This window comes from Balearica regulorum, chromosome 12 (assembly GCF_011004875.1).
Source record: "Balearica regulorum gibbericeps isolate bBalReg1 chromosome 12, bBalReg1.pri, whole genome shotgun sequence".
Lineage (NCBI taxonomy): Eukaryota > Metazoa > Chordata > Aves > Gruiformes > Gruidae > Balearica > Balearica regulorum.
In genome coordinates this window covers 4,305,881-4,319,276 of record NC_046195.1, presented here as the reverse complement: position 1 = coordinate 4,319,276, position 13,396 = coordinate 4,305,881, and the positions used below count along the sequence as shown (strand labels likewise).

The window sequence follows — 13,396 nt, the reverse complement described above, 5'->3', positions numbered from 1 at the left end:
CATGAAATGCTCATGAGTTCACAAAGCCACTTGCAAACTCTATATAACACTATCGCAATTAGAGCCTTGACAACACTGAGCAGGAGATGTGAGCTTGGCTAACCAGAGTTGCATTGGCTAGACTGAATACTGGGTACATCCAATTACCCGATTATAGATTGGGTAAGCTTCCTGCATATAACTCACAGAAGCTCATTCAATCCCAGGACAGTCAGCTCTCAAGTCATCCAAGATGACGAAGTGGCGTAGGAGATCAGAGAGAGCCTGGGATAACACAAATACGGACAAGGACAACACAAAACACGTATAAGCCAAACTTTGCGATACAGTGAGAAAGCTCTGGGATTCTGCTGGCCAGAGTATAGAGATCTCTGTGCTGGTATTAGCTCAAGCTCATCAGATCACGTGGCAAAGCACCACAAGACCATCCATCACCCAGCATCATGCTGCATCACACTATCATTCAGTCACAGCTAAACTAGAAACTGATCTGCCTAATCGGTCCAAAGAGAGTTAACTACATTGTTACTGTTGATCTGTATCTAATACTAAGGGAAAAAGGAGAACTGGAATTTAACTTATGCCAGTTTATCTATCAGATGAACCCAAATACAAAGAAAAATTTATTTTGACAGTGTATTTAAGGCTAAGCTCTCCCTAGGCTTGTATTTTTGAGTGAACAAGAACAATTTCTTGCTATTTATAAACAGAACTTATTCCAGCTTCTCTACCTGTGTACAACATGCTATAGAATGCAACTTACATCTGTAGAAAAACTTAACTATGACATTCTATAACCTAGAGCATAATCATGCACATGTCTGTAGAGCCTCTTCTCCACTAGAGAGCTTAAACTTAGGAATTCTGTGCAAAGTAATTTTCTAACCCATTCAGGATGTCCATGAATTCTACAAACATCATCTTCCTGAGTTTTTCCTCTACAACAAGATGACTTTTTGTCCGTATCAGGACAGACATCATTCTACATGCTTTTGTATTGTTTAAATTTTCATGCTGTAAAACTTGTACAGAAATGGTAGAAGAAGAAACCAGGGAGTTTGAATCACGCCTCATCAGTTCTAGAGGCAAATTCATATCCCCTAGGTGGCACTACGCCACTACTTTCAACTCTTGACTTTTAAAATCCTAAGAAAACAGATTTACAGGCCAGCACAGGATATATTTGTATTGGAAATATCTTTGATGCACTGAATTGTGTCCTCACCTGAACTCCCCATCTGCCAAAGATACCCAATTGGCTCATTTTGTTAACAGTCAAATGAGATTTCTTCCAGCAATACTGGAAATCTTTAAAATAGGTTATTTCAGTGCCAGAAAGTTTAGACAGGAGAGCCAAAATGTCATTTCCGTTACATAATTGGAAAATGAAGGAAAAGTCAAATCTGCAGCTCTGATTAAATATCAGAATTTTGTTCAAATTAGGTAAGAGCAAAAAGATTCAAATTTTTTTTTCCTTCTCCCCCCCCTCCCTACCCCCATTTTCTTTCATTTCTGGCAATACTGTAGGGGTACTTTTATTTAAGCTATAAAATAGCCTATATATCAATAATAAAATATCCACAGGATTGTTTCATTTATGATTTTTCTGTTAACAATATGTGCACCCTCTTCCGAAAATCAAATACATACTTCTCTGTCACTTCCAGATTTGCAATCAGAGTCAGCATTTATTTTGGTCACAAACAGCTGAGTACAACAACTGTCCAGCATTTTTCAAATCAAAGGGGGGAATGCTAAAATACAAAGCACCACACAACTCCCCCTCAAGAGTTTTGGGAGAGGCTTCCAGCAGCGCAAGCAACATCTGTTATCAAGACTTTTACCATTTAAATCAGTTGCAGAAAAGTCCCAGCAATCCTTTTTAAGCATAGGGCGAGATTATTCACTTTTAACTTGCCTCCAGTCAAAAACAGAAACCCAGGAAGTAAAAATAATAAATAGCTCTTGCAGTAGGAGCCAAAGCATAAGCCTAAATTCATATGGAATTTATTGTTGTAAAAAACCACCCCTCATTCTAGTATAAGATTTTTGTAGTAAACTCAAAATCAGCAAGTTTCAATATCTGTGCAAAACATTTTCTTTCAGACATAAAACCAAGCCCTATGTGACCTTTCTTTTTCAGATCAATCTACTGCTCTGCAGTCTTGAAACTAGGAACCTAAAGACATTAGACCTAATTTACAAACTTTAATTCCTATGCAAGGACTGAAGAACAGAAGAGTATCTAATTTGTATTTATTCTCTGCTTCAAAATATATCTTAAAATCAACTGGAATTATGTGGCATTAGCCTATGCATTAATGATGCACAAGAGATCTAAACCTAGTGGGTCATTGTTCATGTTTTTAATACTTGAGCCAGGATGTGTTTTTTATTTATTGTAAAACACATTACAGCAGAAGTTGTATCCACAATGCAGGGGGAGACTTCACCTACGGTTGAAATTCTTCAGTATTGCTACCATGATACAACTGCTAAACAAGATGAACCTGGCAAAGTAATCTCTATCATATCTAAAAATTTGCAATTATGCATTCATCACTTGTGCTTTTGTCTCCACTAGATCAAACTATGCATGAGAAATCTTAGTAGTTTATTTCGTCTCTAGTTGCTTTACATCTAAATTAAGATCTAGATAAAAATAAAACAAAAAACCCACAACAGACTACTTCCATGCTCCACCACACATCTTTCAATTACACACACGTTTGAGTTACCCACCTAGCATCAAGTATAGTGCGTGTGAAGTATCGAAGGTACTTGAAAATGGACATTGAATCTTGCAGTTTTAAGATTTCCTCTTCTTTGTATTTAAAAAGTGCCAGGGCAAATCGGAATATTACCTGATAAACATATATACAACATTTGGTTCTTTGTAAGAACAGAATGCACTGATTCTCATTACCTATTATAAACTCAAAAGGAAAAGTGCTACTCTTCCTACAGGCGGCAGTTGAGCTCTCTAATCACACCTCTCCCCCTTCCCTGCCTCATCCCCCATTTCCACAAGCTGCCAAAAACTTCTGTTCCAGGTTGTGGCCTGTAGTCAGGACAAGGTGTTCTGCAGTTTTATCCAGAATACAATGTTGTGTTTATAGCATATAAATTCTTTCAAGTTTTGAGTTCCTAATTCAGTTGTAGAACAAAGACTACTGGGCCTGTTGAATGCATTTATTAAGTTACTTCAGAGTTAAGTTTTGCTTTTCATACAGGTTGTTTTCCAAGGCCTTGAATTGTCCTATCACATTGGGGGTCTGATGCTGAAGGAATTTCTGATAACCAGTTTGTCAATCAACCTCGGCATGAGCTGGAAGCAGCATTATTTCCCCTCATTCTGAAAAGGCTTCAGTAAGTTCTAGACTTGGTCAGTCCACCTGACTGCCTTCACAAAATACCAGATGCTTAAAACCAAATGCACAGACAACCAAAATACCACTGTGCGTTAGAATGCTCAGATGAGGCCAGCAAGAAAGCTAGTAGATGCACGGGTTTTGTGTACCTCTCCAATTGCCTACATCTATTTTAGTGTTATTATTGTGTTTGAATCCAATTATTTTTTTCCTGCAGCCACTTTATTTCCTTGCAATTCGACAAATATGAAACACATGAAAATTCTTTCATTCACCCTCCACCCCTTAATTTATGAGATAGGAGCCCACATAGTCATTGTTTGTCAGCTGTACTTCAAGTATCTGCAGAAATAAAGCAAACAGTTGCTGCAGAGACAAGCTAAATATTAGCACTTGGTTAGGGCTAATTTTTACATCTTTTCAATGCTTCTAACTTCTGCCTCCTTCACTTAAGCTTTATTCTTTATGAGAGTAGTTGTTATTTTGATATAATTACTTAAAACTCACTGACAGCTGCATGTAGGAGTAAAGAGCACTGCCTATAGCTTTATTGTTCAAGTGAAAAAAAAAAGAAAAAAGGTGGGTGATGAAAGTAAAATACTTAGCATTTAGAAGTCTTCCATGTAACTCAAGCTTTTAACTTGCAGAACACAGATAAAACGGAAAATGTTCTGACTGGCTATTTATGCACATTTCCTCCTTTTTTTTCCTACCAGTGTTTTTAACTGACAGGATTCTGATTGAAACAACCTTCCTCCACCCTGCACTCACCACCACCGCTGTATTTTGTTACCAGGTAACAACTGGGAAAAACTTAGCTCGTTAAGTTCACCTTTGGTCCCTCATACAGGAAGGAGTCCCATATTTTAAAAAGGATGTCGCTAACCACACTGTCCACAAATATCACGAGAAACCAGTTGAAAGTTATAAGAGTATAGTCAACTTTGTATTGTTCAAAATGAGCATGCAGTCGTGGAAGCTTCTCACTCATTAAATCCTTGAATACTCGCTGATCAACCTAAAGAGATGACAAATATGACATTACTGGTCCTACATTTTCCAACATATATATATATATGGTTCAAAGTAAGGCTGTTACCAATCTGCAAGTGCGAGTTTTTCAAGAGCTAACCAGGAAACCTAGGACTGTCTAGTTAACACTTCTAAGCAGGATCCACCCAAAACATACAAGGCCACCCCAATGCACACCACTCTCACTGACAAACTTTTGCTTCTCATTCCACCCCCAGTCTCACAGGGCTCCTCACACGCAAATGCTGTGTTCCTACTATGGGTCACTAGCGCTGCACTGGCACAGGAGCCCTGGAGCAGAGAACAAGCTGGGGAAAGACTTGGAGGGAGGAGGCAGAACACACCAGAACATCGCCTGGAAGGAAAGAAGTGCTACTGCATATGCTGCTAGCAGAACTCCAAAATGCATACTCACCCCCACTGCTCCAGAGAGCCCATAGCTCCCCCTCCACACACACACCCCCCCCATCCCAATTTTGAGGAAACAAATGATAAATCAGTTCAATCAATGTTGTGAAGCTAACGATCAAAAGAGGGGTTAAGGACTGGAGCTCCACGCAGGTGACTGAACAGTTATTTCAGTGTTGCTACACTCAGAGTCCTTGTCCAAACAAGAGCCCTGGTGCCTGGGACTCACTTCTGTCAACACATCCCCCAAAAAGGCCTATTGGACAGATTGAGAAGAAAGTTTTGACTGCTGCAGTTTACAGGACCAGGCTTTATTCTGGCAGAGCACATACCTGAGATCCTAGCAGTGTCTTAGTATAATAATCACGAGGCATGAAAACTTCCACTATTGTTACTAGACACCAAAAAGCATCTTCCTGTTCCAAGTACAGAAGTGCAATCGCTACCAATCTGAAAATAGGGTTTATGTAGAGAAAAGTATTACTATAGTATCACAGAATATATTAAGAACAATCACAATAAAGCCTTTGTTTCTGTTCAGCAGAGATAAATGTATTAAAAGGAGAACACTAAACAGCAAAACTGTTGAAGAAGTTTAAGATGGGGCACTGAGATGCCTTCTCAACCACGCCAAGCATGTTTATTCAGTTAAATAAGAAACAGACAAAGGCAAATGCAAAGTGATTTGCTAGAAGCCATTTTTCCAGGAACTAAAGCAAAATAATTAGAAGCTTCCAAGTCCTAAATATACTACTCTGATTCCCAGGCTTTTGTCTTTCCTTATTGAAGGGGAGCAAGAACAGATGGTTCTTGCGTTTCACACAAAACTGTTGTATGAAAGGTTACCTCCAATATATTTCTCCAAGTAAACTTATTTCTGTATGCAAGCACAGCTGGAACAAACACAAACTGTTTCTGATGTCACACAGCTTCATAAGATGATCACGCTTTAAAAGCCTAACAGGACTAAAGCATGGAATAAATATCTAATTTGCTTTTAACTTCTGCAAGTAAACCCAAATGCAGAATTATTTACACTAAAAGCAAAAATGTCTCGGGAAAAAATACTGCTGCACAGAAAATTCAAATTTAGCAAAAGCATTTCTAATGCTTTCTAGTCACCAGGGACAGCTTGCTCCAAGACTGCAACAGCTGTGTTCTTCAGACATGTGACATGCCAGCGACAATATTAATACTAAAAACATATTATTTACCTACAGAACGTAAACCACCTCACTGCCTCTACTGTATTATTCACTGCCTCTATTTTACTACTTCTTCAGTGCAGTTTCAAATGAAGTCTTTTACCCTATTCTAGTACATAAATTAGGGCACAAATTGATATCTATAGTGTTATATCATGGGGTTAAGGCGGGGCATTAGACTGAAATACCTGCTTCAAGTAACACCTTCCTTTACTACAGATCTCAAAGTACCAAAACTACGTTGGCAAACGCCAATTGCAATGACTTCAAATTTTTCTTAGCCTTGTAACATAAGAATCATCCTTAAATGGATCCCTAAAATTCTGACTGAAGACATCCTGAAGGAAATGGTGAAATCTGTGGCCTTAACAGTAAAAAAAAAAAAAAAAAAAATCCACAACAAAACCAAAAAACCCCACCACACCAACCCAGTTCTTTTCCCGAGCGGATTTTACAAGTTTCATGATCCAAGTCTTCTTTTATTGTTTTTAAAAATATTTGTGTATAGTTATTTGTTTATTAAAGCATTGTAAGTTATGAACATACAACCCATAAGGCAAATTGCTGTCCAAAAGCATGTTGCTACACATGTGATTTGAAAGGCTCATTAAGTGTTTCATTGCACAGTTGTAACTCAAGATTTGCAAAGTCTTACCTGTTGAGCCCTTGGCAATATCCTATATCAGGATTTCTCCACGAAAATGCCAGCAGCACATTTCGCAGCTTCTGGATCCCTTCGGATGTTGGGGAGGAATAATGTTTGTTGTTTGGCAAAGTTCTCAAGAGATCCAACTCAATTTGTTTAGATGCAGGATTTTGTTTTTCCAGAGCATTTTGAAGCAAGGTTTGGAAGTACCCAGGAACAGTGCTGTCCTTGAATTTTTTAACATGGAGATTGACACACCATTTCCACATTTTGGAACGATGTTCATGTGGAATTCCAGATCGAATAAGATTCTTTAGTTCTACACAGCGCATCATCTCTCTATTCATTGTGCTTGCAAAATAGTTCTCCCATTTTACTCCTGTGGAGATCTCTCGATTTTCACTGAGAGAAAGCGATCTCAGGTCCAAAGCTCGTGATTTTGCTACTAGTTTCTCCTCCTCATCATCCTCTGGGACTGTCTGAAAACCGTATATATCATATTCACTGAAATAGAGGGGAAAAAACAAAGGCAGCTTTTAAAAATGTATTCAGTAGCCCTAAAACTCTCAAGTTCTCATCCTAAAGTTACTTCAAATATCCCTCAAGCCACTCCTCCTAACGTTCAAGTTTTAACTATTATTATTTAAACATTTTCCAAAGTATATCCTTTATTTCGTAATTTTTTATAATCCCATATACAAAAGACTTTCTGCCCATATATATTACTAGACAGATTAAACAATAGTCAAGTTCAACTGAACCCAAGTCTTCGTTAGCTCACCTTCAGCAGGTATACAGCAACATTTAAGTTTTATACTGTATCTCAAATAAAATAATAAGTGTATTTATACAGGCAAAAGTATTTCATGATGATAGTGTTATTCACGAAGGGAAATATGTTACAGAGCCCAAATCCTGCAAATACATCCCCACTGTTAGTTTTCCAGTGTCAGAACTGGGCCCATTGACCAAGACACACAAACATTTATTTTCATAGGACCAAATTACCTGACCAGGTGTGGTTTGAAAAACGCTTGTTCTGGTTGTTCACCAGTTTCTGCTTTCAAGGCATCTTCCAGTAACTGTGTGATGACCTCACGAGCAGGACTCTGCTCCTCAGAACAAACAGGAGTTTTCATTTCTTGAAGCAAGATCAAGTATTTACTTTCTATCTGACAGAGTTTGGCTTCCAAGCTAGTATACTGCCAGAAAACAATATTATATATTATAAGTCTTCAGAAACTTACTACTTTTAAAAGCTGGTTCAGTATTATTCTATTAGCTTATGTTGCTTAGAAACCTGTAAGTCAAGAACAGTCAGCTTCACTTTCCCGTTTTTGTAGCACCAGAAAACATAAAGCAACCGTTATGTGTGGAAAATAAAAGTTCCATATGCATTTTATTACACTACTGTAAAATTCTGTATATAAAGTACTTGGAAAAGAAACCTCAGATACTTGTGGCTTTTTACAGAAAGTCTTTTAAGGCAGAATAGTAGACCAGAGACTTTCTACCACGTGTATTTTTACATGCAGAAAATCTGAGCAAGCTTTAATTATCATTACATTATATGAAGGACAACTCAACCATTTTGCACTTTTAAAGTAACAGCTCTAGTCCACACATGTTTGAACAAAAAGAACTTAAATGGAATTTTAACGATATGAGTTAGGTAATAGCATGTAGAAATTGTAAACACACCCCTCTGTGCCAAAAATACAACATTTAGACCTGGCTGCTGTGTGCATCGTTTCCAAAAAAACAAAAGCAAACCCTACCAAACCACAGCTTCAGGTATCTTGCCTTGGCTACAGATGTGTGCATACTTTCCTAGCTCCAGGCACTGGAAATCTTCATTATTCACCTGCAACTTCTCTACACTCAAATTCAACTATACAGAAATTCACATCTAAAGCTACCTTCACCGTACTGTAGTCATCCTTTGTGCTCAGGTGAAAACTCTACTCAGTCACATACCAAATCCTTACACATCCTGTCTTTCGTATACTTCAAGAAATTTATTACAGCCTTAATTCTAAGGAAACAAGGTTTTCAGAAATATACATGCCTGTGTTCGTAAGTTATGGAAAAGTTGCACTGGTTAACGCCATTTTAAAGTCAATTACTCCTCTCAAGAATCCATTCAAGAAGATTAGTCTGTAAGAACTGGGTTTGGGGGAGTTTTTTTTCTTTTTGTAAATATCACATTTATATACATTTAAGTTGTTCCATTTCCATTCTACAGTTACGTTCCCTGAATAGATTTACAATTGAATTTTTGAAAGCTGCTTTAGACATTGCCAAAATGAGAACATGCTGCATTCGTCTGACCTTTGCCTGCCATTCTCTCTCTCTTGTTTCTGCATTTCTTCGTAGAGCAGAAAGTTCCAAAATCTCCTTATTTAAAAATTTATTCTGGGTCTTGTAACCCTGAAGATTGTCCTGTTGATTAAAAAAAAAAAAAATCAAACTGGATTTTTAATAAAATCACCTCACAAACAGCAAATGCCTACCAGAGAAAGTCTATCTTAGAATACAGAACAAGCAGCAGCTAATAGGACTTATTAAAACTATCAGGATCAAATCAAGTATTCTTTTCAGTCTTCACGTAAGCCAAATGCACATGCCAAACACGAGCGCAGAGGTGTACAGGGAGAAGAGAGCTATGCATGCTGAACACAGAGACATCATGGTGCTGCCCATCGGCCAGAAGCACATTTCACGCAATACAAGAAGTGGGGGCAAATGCCCCTTGGGTTTTGGTTACCCTCACAAGCCCTCATTTCAAGTACAAGTTTGATGTCTGTCTCTATACAAAAATATAAATCCTCAGCAATAAGCTTCCAGGCCTAATCCACTCGGCTCCAGGCTACAAATATTACCTTCAAAATAATAGGCTGTAGGAGGAGGGAACATTAGTACTCTCCCAGCAATTACAATACTCCCACGCTCCACAGCATCTACAAGCTTTGGTCCAACTTTATGCCGAGACCACTGATTTCTAGTTTCATTTTTATTTTCTAAGATTTCTCAGGCTTACATATAAGAAAGAAAATTATGAATGTTTATACATGTTTTAAATGACCTACTTGTATTCCAAATCACTTGGAATATTAATCAATTTGGAATACAACATTTATCCAAAGGCAAGAAAGCATGTTTAGAGCCAAATGAGTAACTTCAGTAACTCCATTAGGAACTTCTGATGCATTCATTGAGGTAGGTTAGAGAAAAAAAAAAAGCAATGATAACATTTGGAGCAGCATTAGTAAAACAGGTTCTTATACTCTTCCTTTTTTCCTCATTGGAGGTCCCCTTTGCCATTCCACATACTCTTTTTAAAAAAAAAAGAATCAAAAGTGAAGAAACAAAAAAAAAAAAAACAAGCAATGTTTCTGGTTGTCTTCCTCCATGCTTATTTTTTTCCTCTTACCCTTACTTTTTCCTGTTTCTTTGATTACTTCTCAGATCATTCCTCCTCCTCACCAATGATTAAATTACGGAAAGTATGGGACACTCTACTAAGGATGTACAGACCAGCTCAAAGTATAAAAGTCCTATTTAGATTGCCACATAACAGTTCAAAGTGTAGGTTCCACACAGAGAAAGCCTCAGTTGATGAGTATCTTGGAGAACTGCTGTAGTGATCTCCTCAAACAGTACAGCGGACTAGAAAGTAGCTTTGAGAGGGAGCACAGATTCCCCTATCCACCGAGACAGAGACATTGCTCTTACTTTTAGTCTGTCCAGTTCCTGTAGTTCCTTATTAGTACAGGTGGCCATGGAAGAATTTACTGCTCCGCCTTGAGAGGAGGTATTGTCCTCACATTCGCTGAGTTGACGAGAGAGTTTCATGATCACTTCATCTTTAGCTTGAATAGTTTCCATCAACATACCCAGCCGCTCATTGAGTTCTCCAACTTTACATTTCAGATTCTTTACTTCCTGCTGAAGACTATCTTTTTCGAGATTTAACTTTTCAAGCTGGTTGTTGAGACCCAAAATCTGGTCATCTTTTTGGTGCAACAGCTCTAATTTGTCTTTGGGAACCCCCTCACAAAGACGGCTTGCAAAATACTTATCATATTGGGAAGATCGGACTGTTTGCTGCAGAAGTCGCACAAGTTCCTGAGGATTTTAAAAAAGCAAGATTGCAATGAAGTTTCAAGTTTCTAAGTTTCATAATTTAGCAATCTAACATCAAGCAAAAGAAAGCTTTGGAATGAGTTTTGCATCTGAATCATCAGCTTATAACAGACTTCACAGTGGTGTTTTAAGGAAAGAAGGAAACACTTACGTGACCTGATTTCCAGCAGGCTAACACCTTACAACTGGCCTATACGGATGGCTTAATCATCATCTTTCACTGAGCTAAGGATCCTGCCTAAAAAGGCTACAACAGGCTTGGGAAGAGTAGCTGACAGCTGTGGCCCAACAGTTACTTGGAAGCTAAAAAAAGGCCTACTTCTAAGAAGCCCTGTAGTAAGAAGATAAAGAGGAAGAGGGCTTAAGGAAAAAGGAAGAAAAAAAAAGAAAAAAATTTAAGAGGTGAACATCACAGAATGGAAGAGAGAAAGATAACTAATTACTCTCTTCCCTAACAGATGCAAAGAAAATAAAAAAAAACCCAAACCATACTGCTTTACTGAAGAGGAAGTCTTTTGAGGGCTGTTTAGAAAATCTTGCCACAAAATCAGCCAAGTAATTAACTGATTTGCCATAAGGGAGAAAAGGACTTTCTGTGGTCTTTGCAAAAAAGACAGCATTGAAGATTCTGAACTAGAAAATGTGTTTTTGAAAACACATCCATCTAACATTTTTGCCTTCTATTCCCTCTAAAAAAAGGACGAGCATCTTTGCTCATGGGATCGCATAGGTCCTGGACAATTACAACATTTATTCACTTGCATGAAAGATATATGTGTTTTGCTTGGGGCATCATGGGCACGCATGCAAAAGCAGCTGATTTTAAAGGCAGTTACACTGAAAGTAAAATCCTACTTGATTCCTTGCTGGAATAAGATCTTACTATGATATTCAAGAAGTGAAGGCTGCTCCATGCAAATAAGTCAAAGTGAAATTTAAAAGAATTGTCCCAGCTACTACAAGATCTGCTCTGAAAGCTAAAATGTAAAAAAACCAAACAAAAACCCCAAACAACAACAAAAACCCAAAGCACACAACCAAAACCCAACAGAAACCAACCAACCAAAAATCCAAAACACAACAACAAAAAAAACCCCAAAAACACACACAAGAAGATAAGAAGATAAGATTTCCAGATCAACAATAAACACTAAGAAAGGAAGAACAGCATACTGCTCACTTACAAGTCTCACTAATCTGGATTATTACACCTTCGCCATTTCCATGTTTAGTTATTTGTTTAACACTGTGGAACTGTGGGAAGATAAGTTCAACCCCAGAAGCATTTGCAATACTTACCAATGAAACTGGGATTTATTTATTTTTTTCAGTAGTTCCCTGACACTAATTCAGAATACACAGACAGAAATCGGAATTGGTTTCATGGAAATCCTGAGAACTTGAGTGTTCAATAACCTACGTGGAAGTTTACGAAGACTTGGAAAATCATAAAGATATACCTAGAATGAGCCACTGATTTTTGAGAAATTGTTTTAGATAAAACTAAGGTATTTACTAAATCTGAGTTACAAGGGCATACAAGCATGAACACTGTACGAGGGCTGTACTATATACACAGATTTATGGTTAGGCCTATCATTTACAAAACTGCTTGTGATGACGCAGTTAGAGAGAGATAGAAGTCAGTCCCCATTCCCCCACCCTCTCCTCCAGAACTGAAAGAAACAAAACCCAAACTAAATAAGAAAGGATTTGAAATGAGAAGTTCCTCAGTAATTACATGGACTAATTACCTGCCAGGATCCTGGTAGACACTGAGAAAGCTAGCTTCAGATAATAAAAGATACACATACCAACAAAACCAAAGTTTTGTTCAGGGATCTAATCTTCAACAGATGTAAAATTTGGTCCTTCTTGTTTCGAGACTTTTTGTAAATGAAGGTTCATTTAGCATCACTATTTTATAACAGACACTCAGCTCTTAATGCAGTTAGATGGCCATAAAGGGTAAACTCACAGTCACCTGCCAGATCCATTTGCTTTTGCGCACTTTGCCTGAAGGCTTCATTACCTTTTGGCTCAAAAGATCTTTCTTTAGCTTTTCCAACTCTTCTTGCTGGCTTTGATACTTCAGTTGCAGTTCAGAGACTAGTTTGTTGCCATTACCAGAATACCACTCAGTTGGAGAAGAGTCACTGCTGTTCCGGTTTTTGCTTGATCCAATCATGTCTTTTAACGGGCGCCTTGTTTTGTGTGGAATACGGCCAAAATCAAATGGAAAAGCTGAACTAGCCAGTCCTGTGTAAAACAATTCCTTCTAGTTCAGTTCACTTAGTAAAAAGGCATTTCAAAGCATTCAGATTTCCTTTTAAAAATATGGTCATTAAAATTAGACTCTAAGCTGCATTTCAACAGCCCAACACAATAGTGTGAAAATGGTCTCATTTTCCAAGTCGCTTCCTTTGGTGGGAAAAGTATACAGCTCAAAGTCTTCTCCCCTCTCAGATAAAAGATTTAGCTCATAAATTAATACTTGTGAAATGACACGAAGAGAAATTTACAATTCATTACAGAAAATAAAAAGGTACCCCTAACTATGGCAAAGTAAACTTTGCTTCAAATAATTA

General features: G+C 37.8%; 1 protein-coding gene across 4 annotated transcripts in view; it reads right to left on the bottom strand.

The window, feature by feature from the left end:
- TBC1D2B (TBC1 domain family member 2B) overlaps positions 1-13,396 on the bottom strand; it is a 37,220-nt gene that overhangs the window by 4,121 nt on the left and 19,703 nt on the right. For all 4 annotated transcript variants that reach the window (XM_075764912.1, XM_075764911.1, XM_075764914.1 and 1 more), the window contains exons 5-12: positions 12,841-13,067; positions 10,398-10,790; positions 8,994-9,104; positions 7,671-7,864; positions 6,672-7,166; positions 5,144-5,261; positions 4,204-4,389; positions 2,743-2,864 (exon numbers count right to left, since the gene is read on the bottom strand). In XM_075764912.1, coding sequence (XP_075621027.1) covers positions 2,743-2,864; positions 4,204-4,389; positions 5,144-5,261; positions 6,672-7,166; positions 7,671-7,864; positions 8,994-9,104; positions 10,398-10,790; positions 12,841-13,067 — 1,846 coding nt within the window. The remainder of the gene's footprint in view (positions 1-2,742; positions 2,865-4,203; positions 4,390-5,143; positions 5,262-6,671; positions 7,167-7,670; positions 7,865-8,993; positions 9,105-10,397; positions 10,791-12,840; positions 13,068-13,396) is intronic.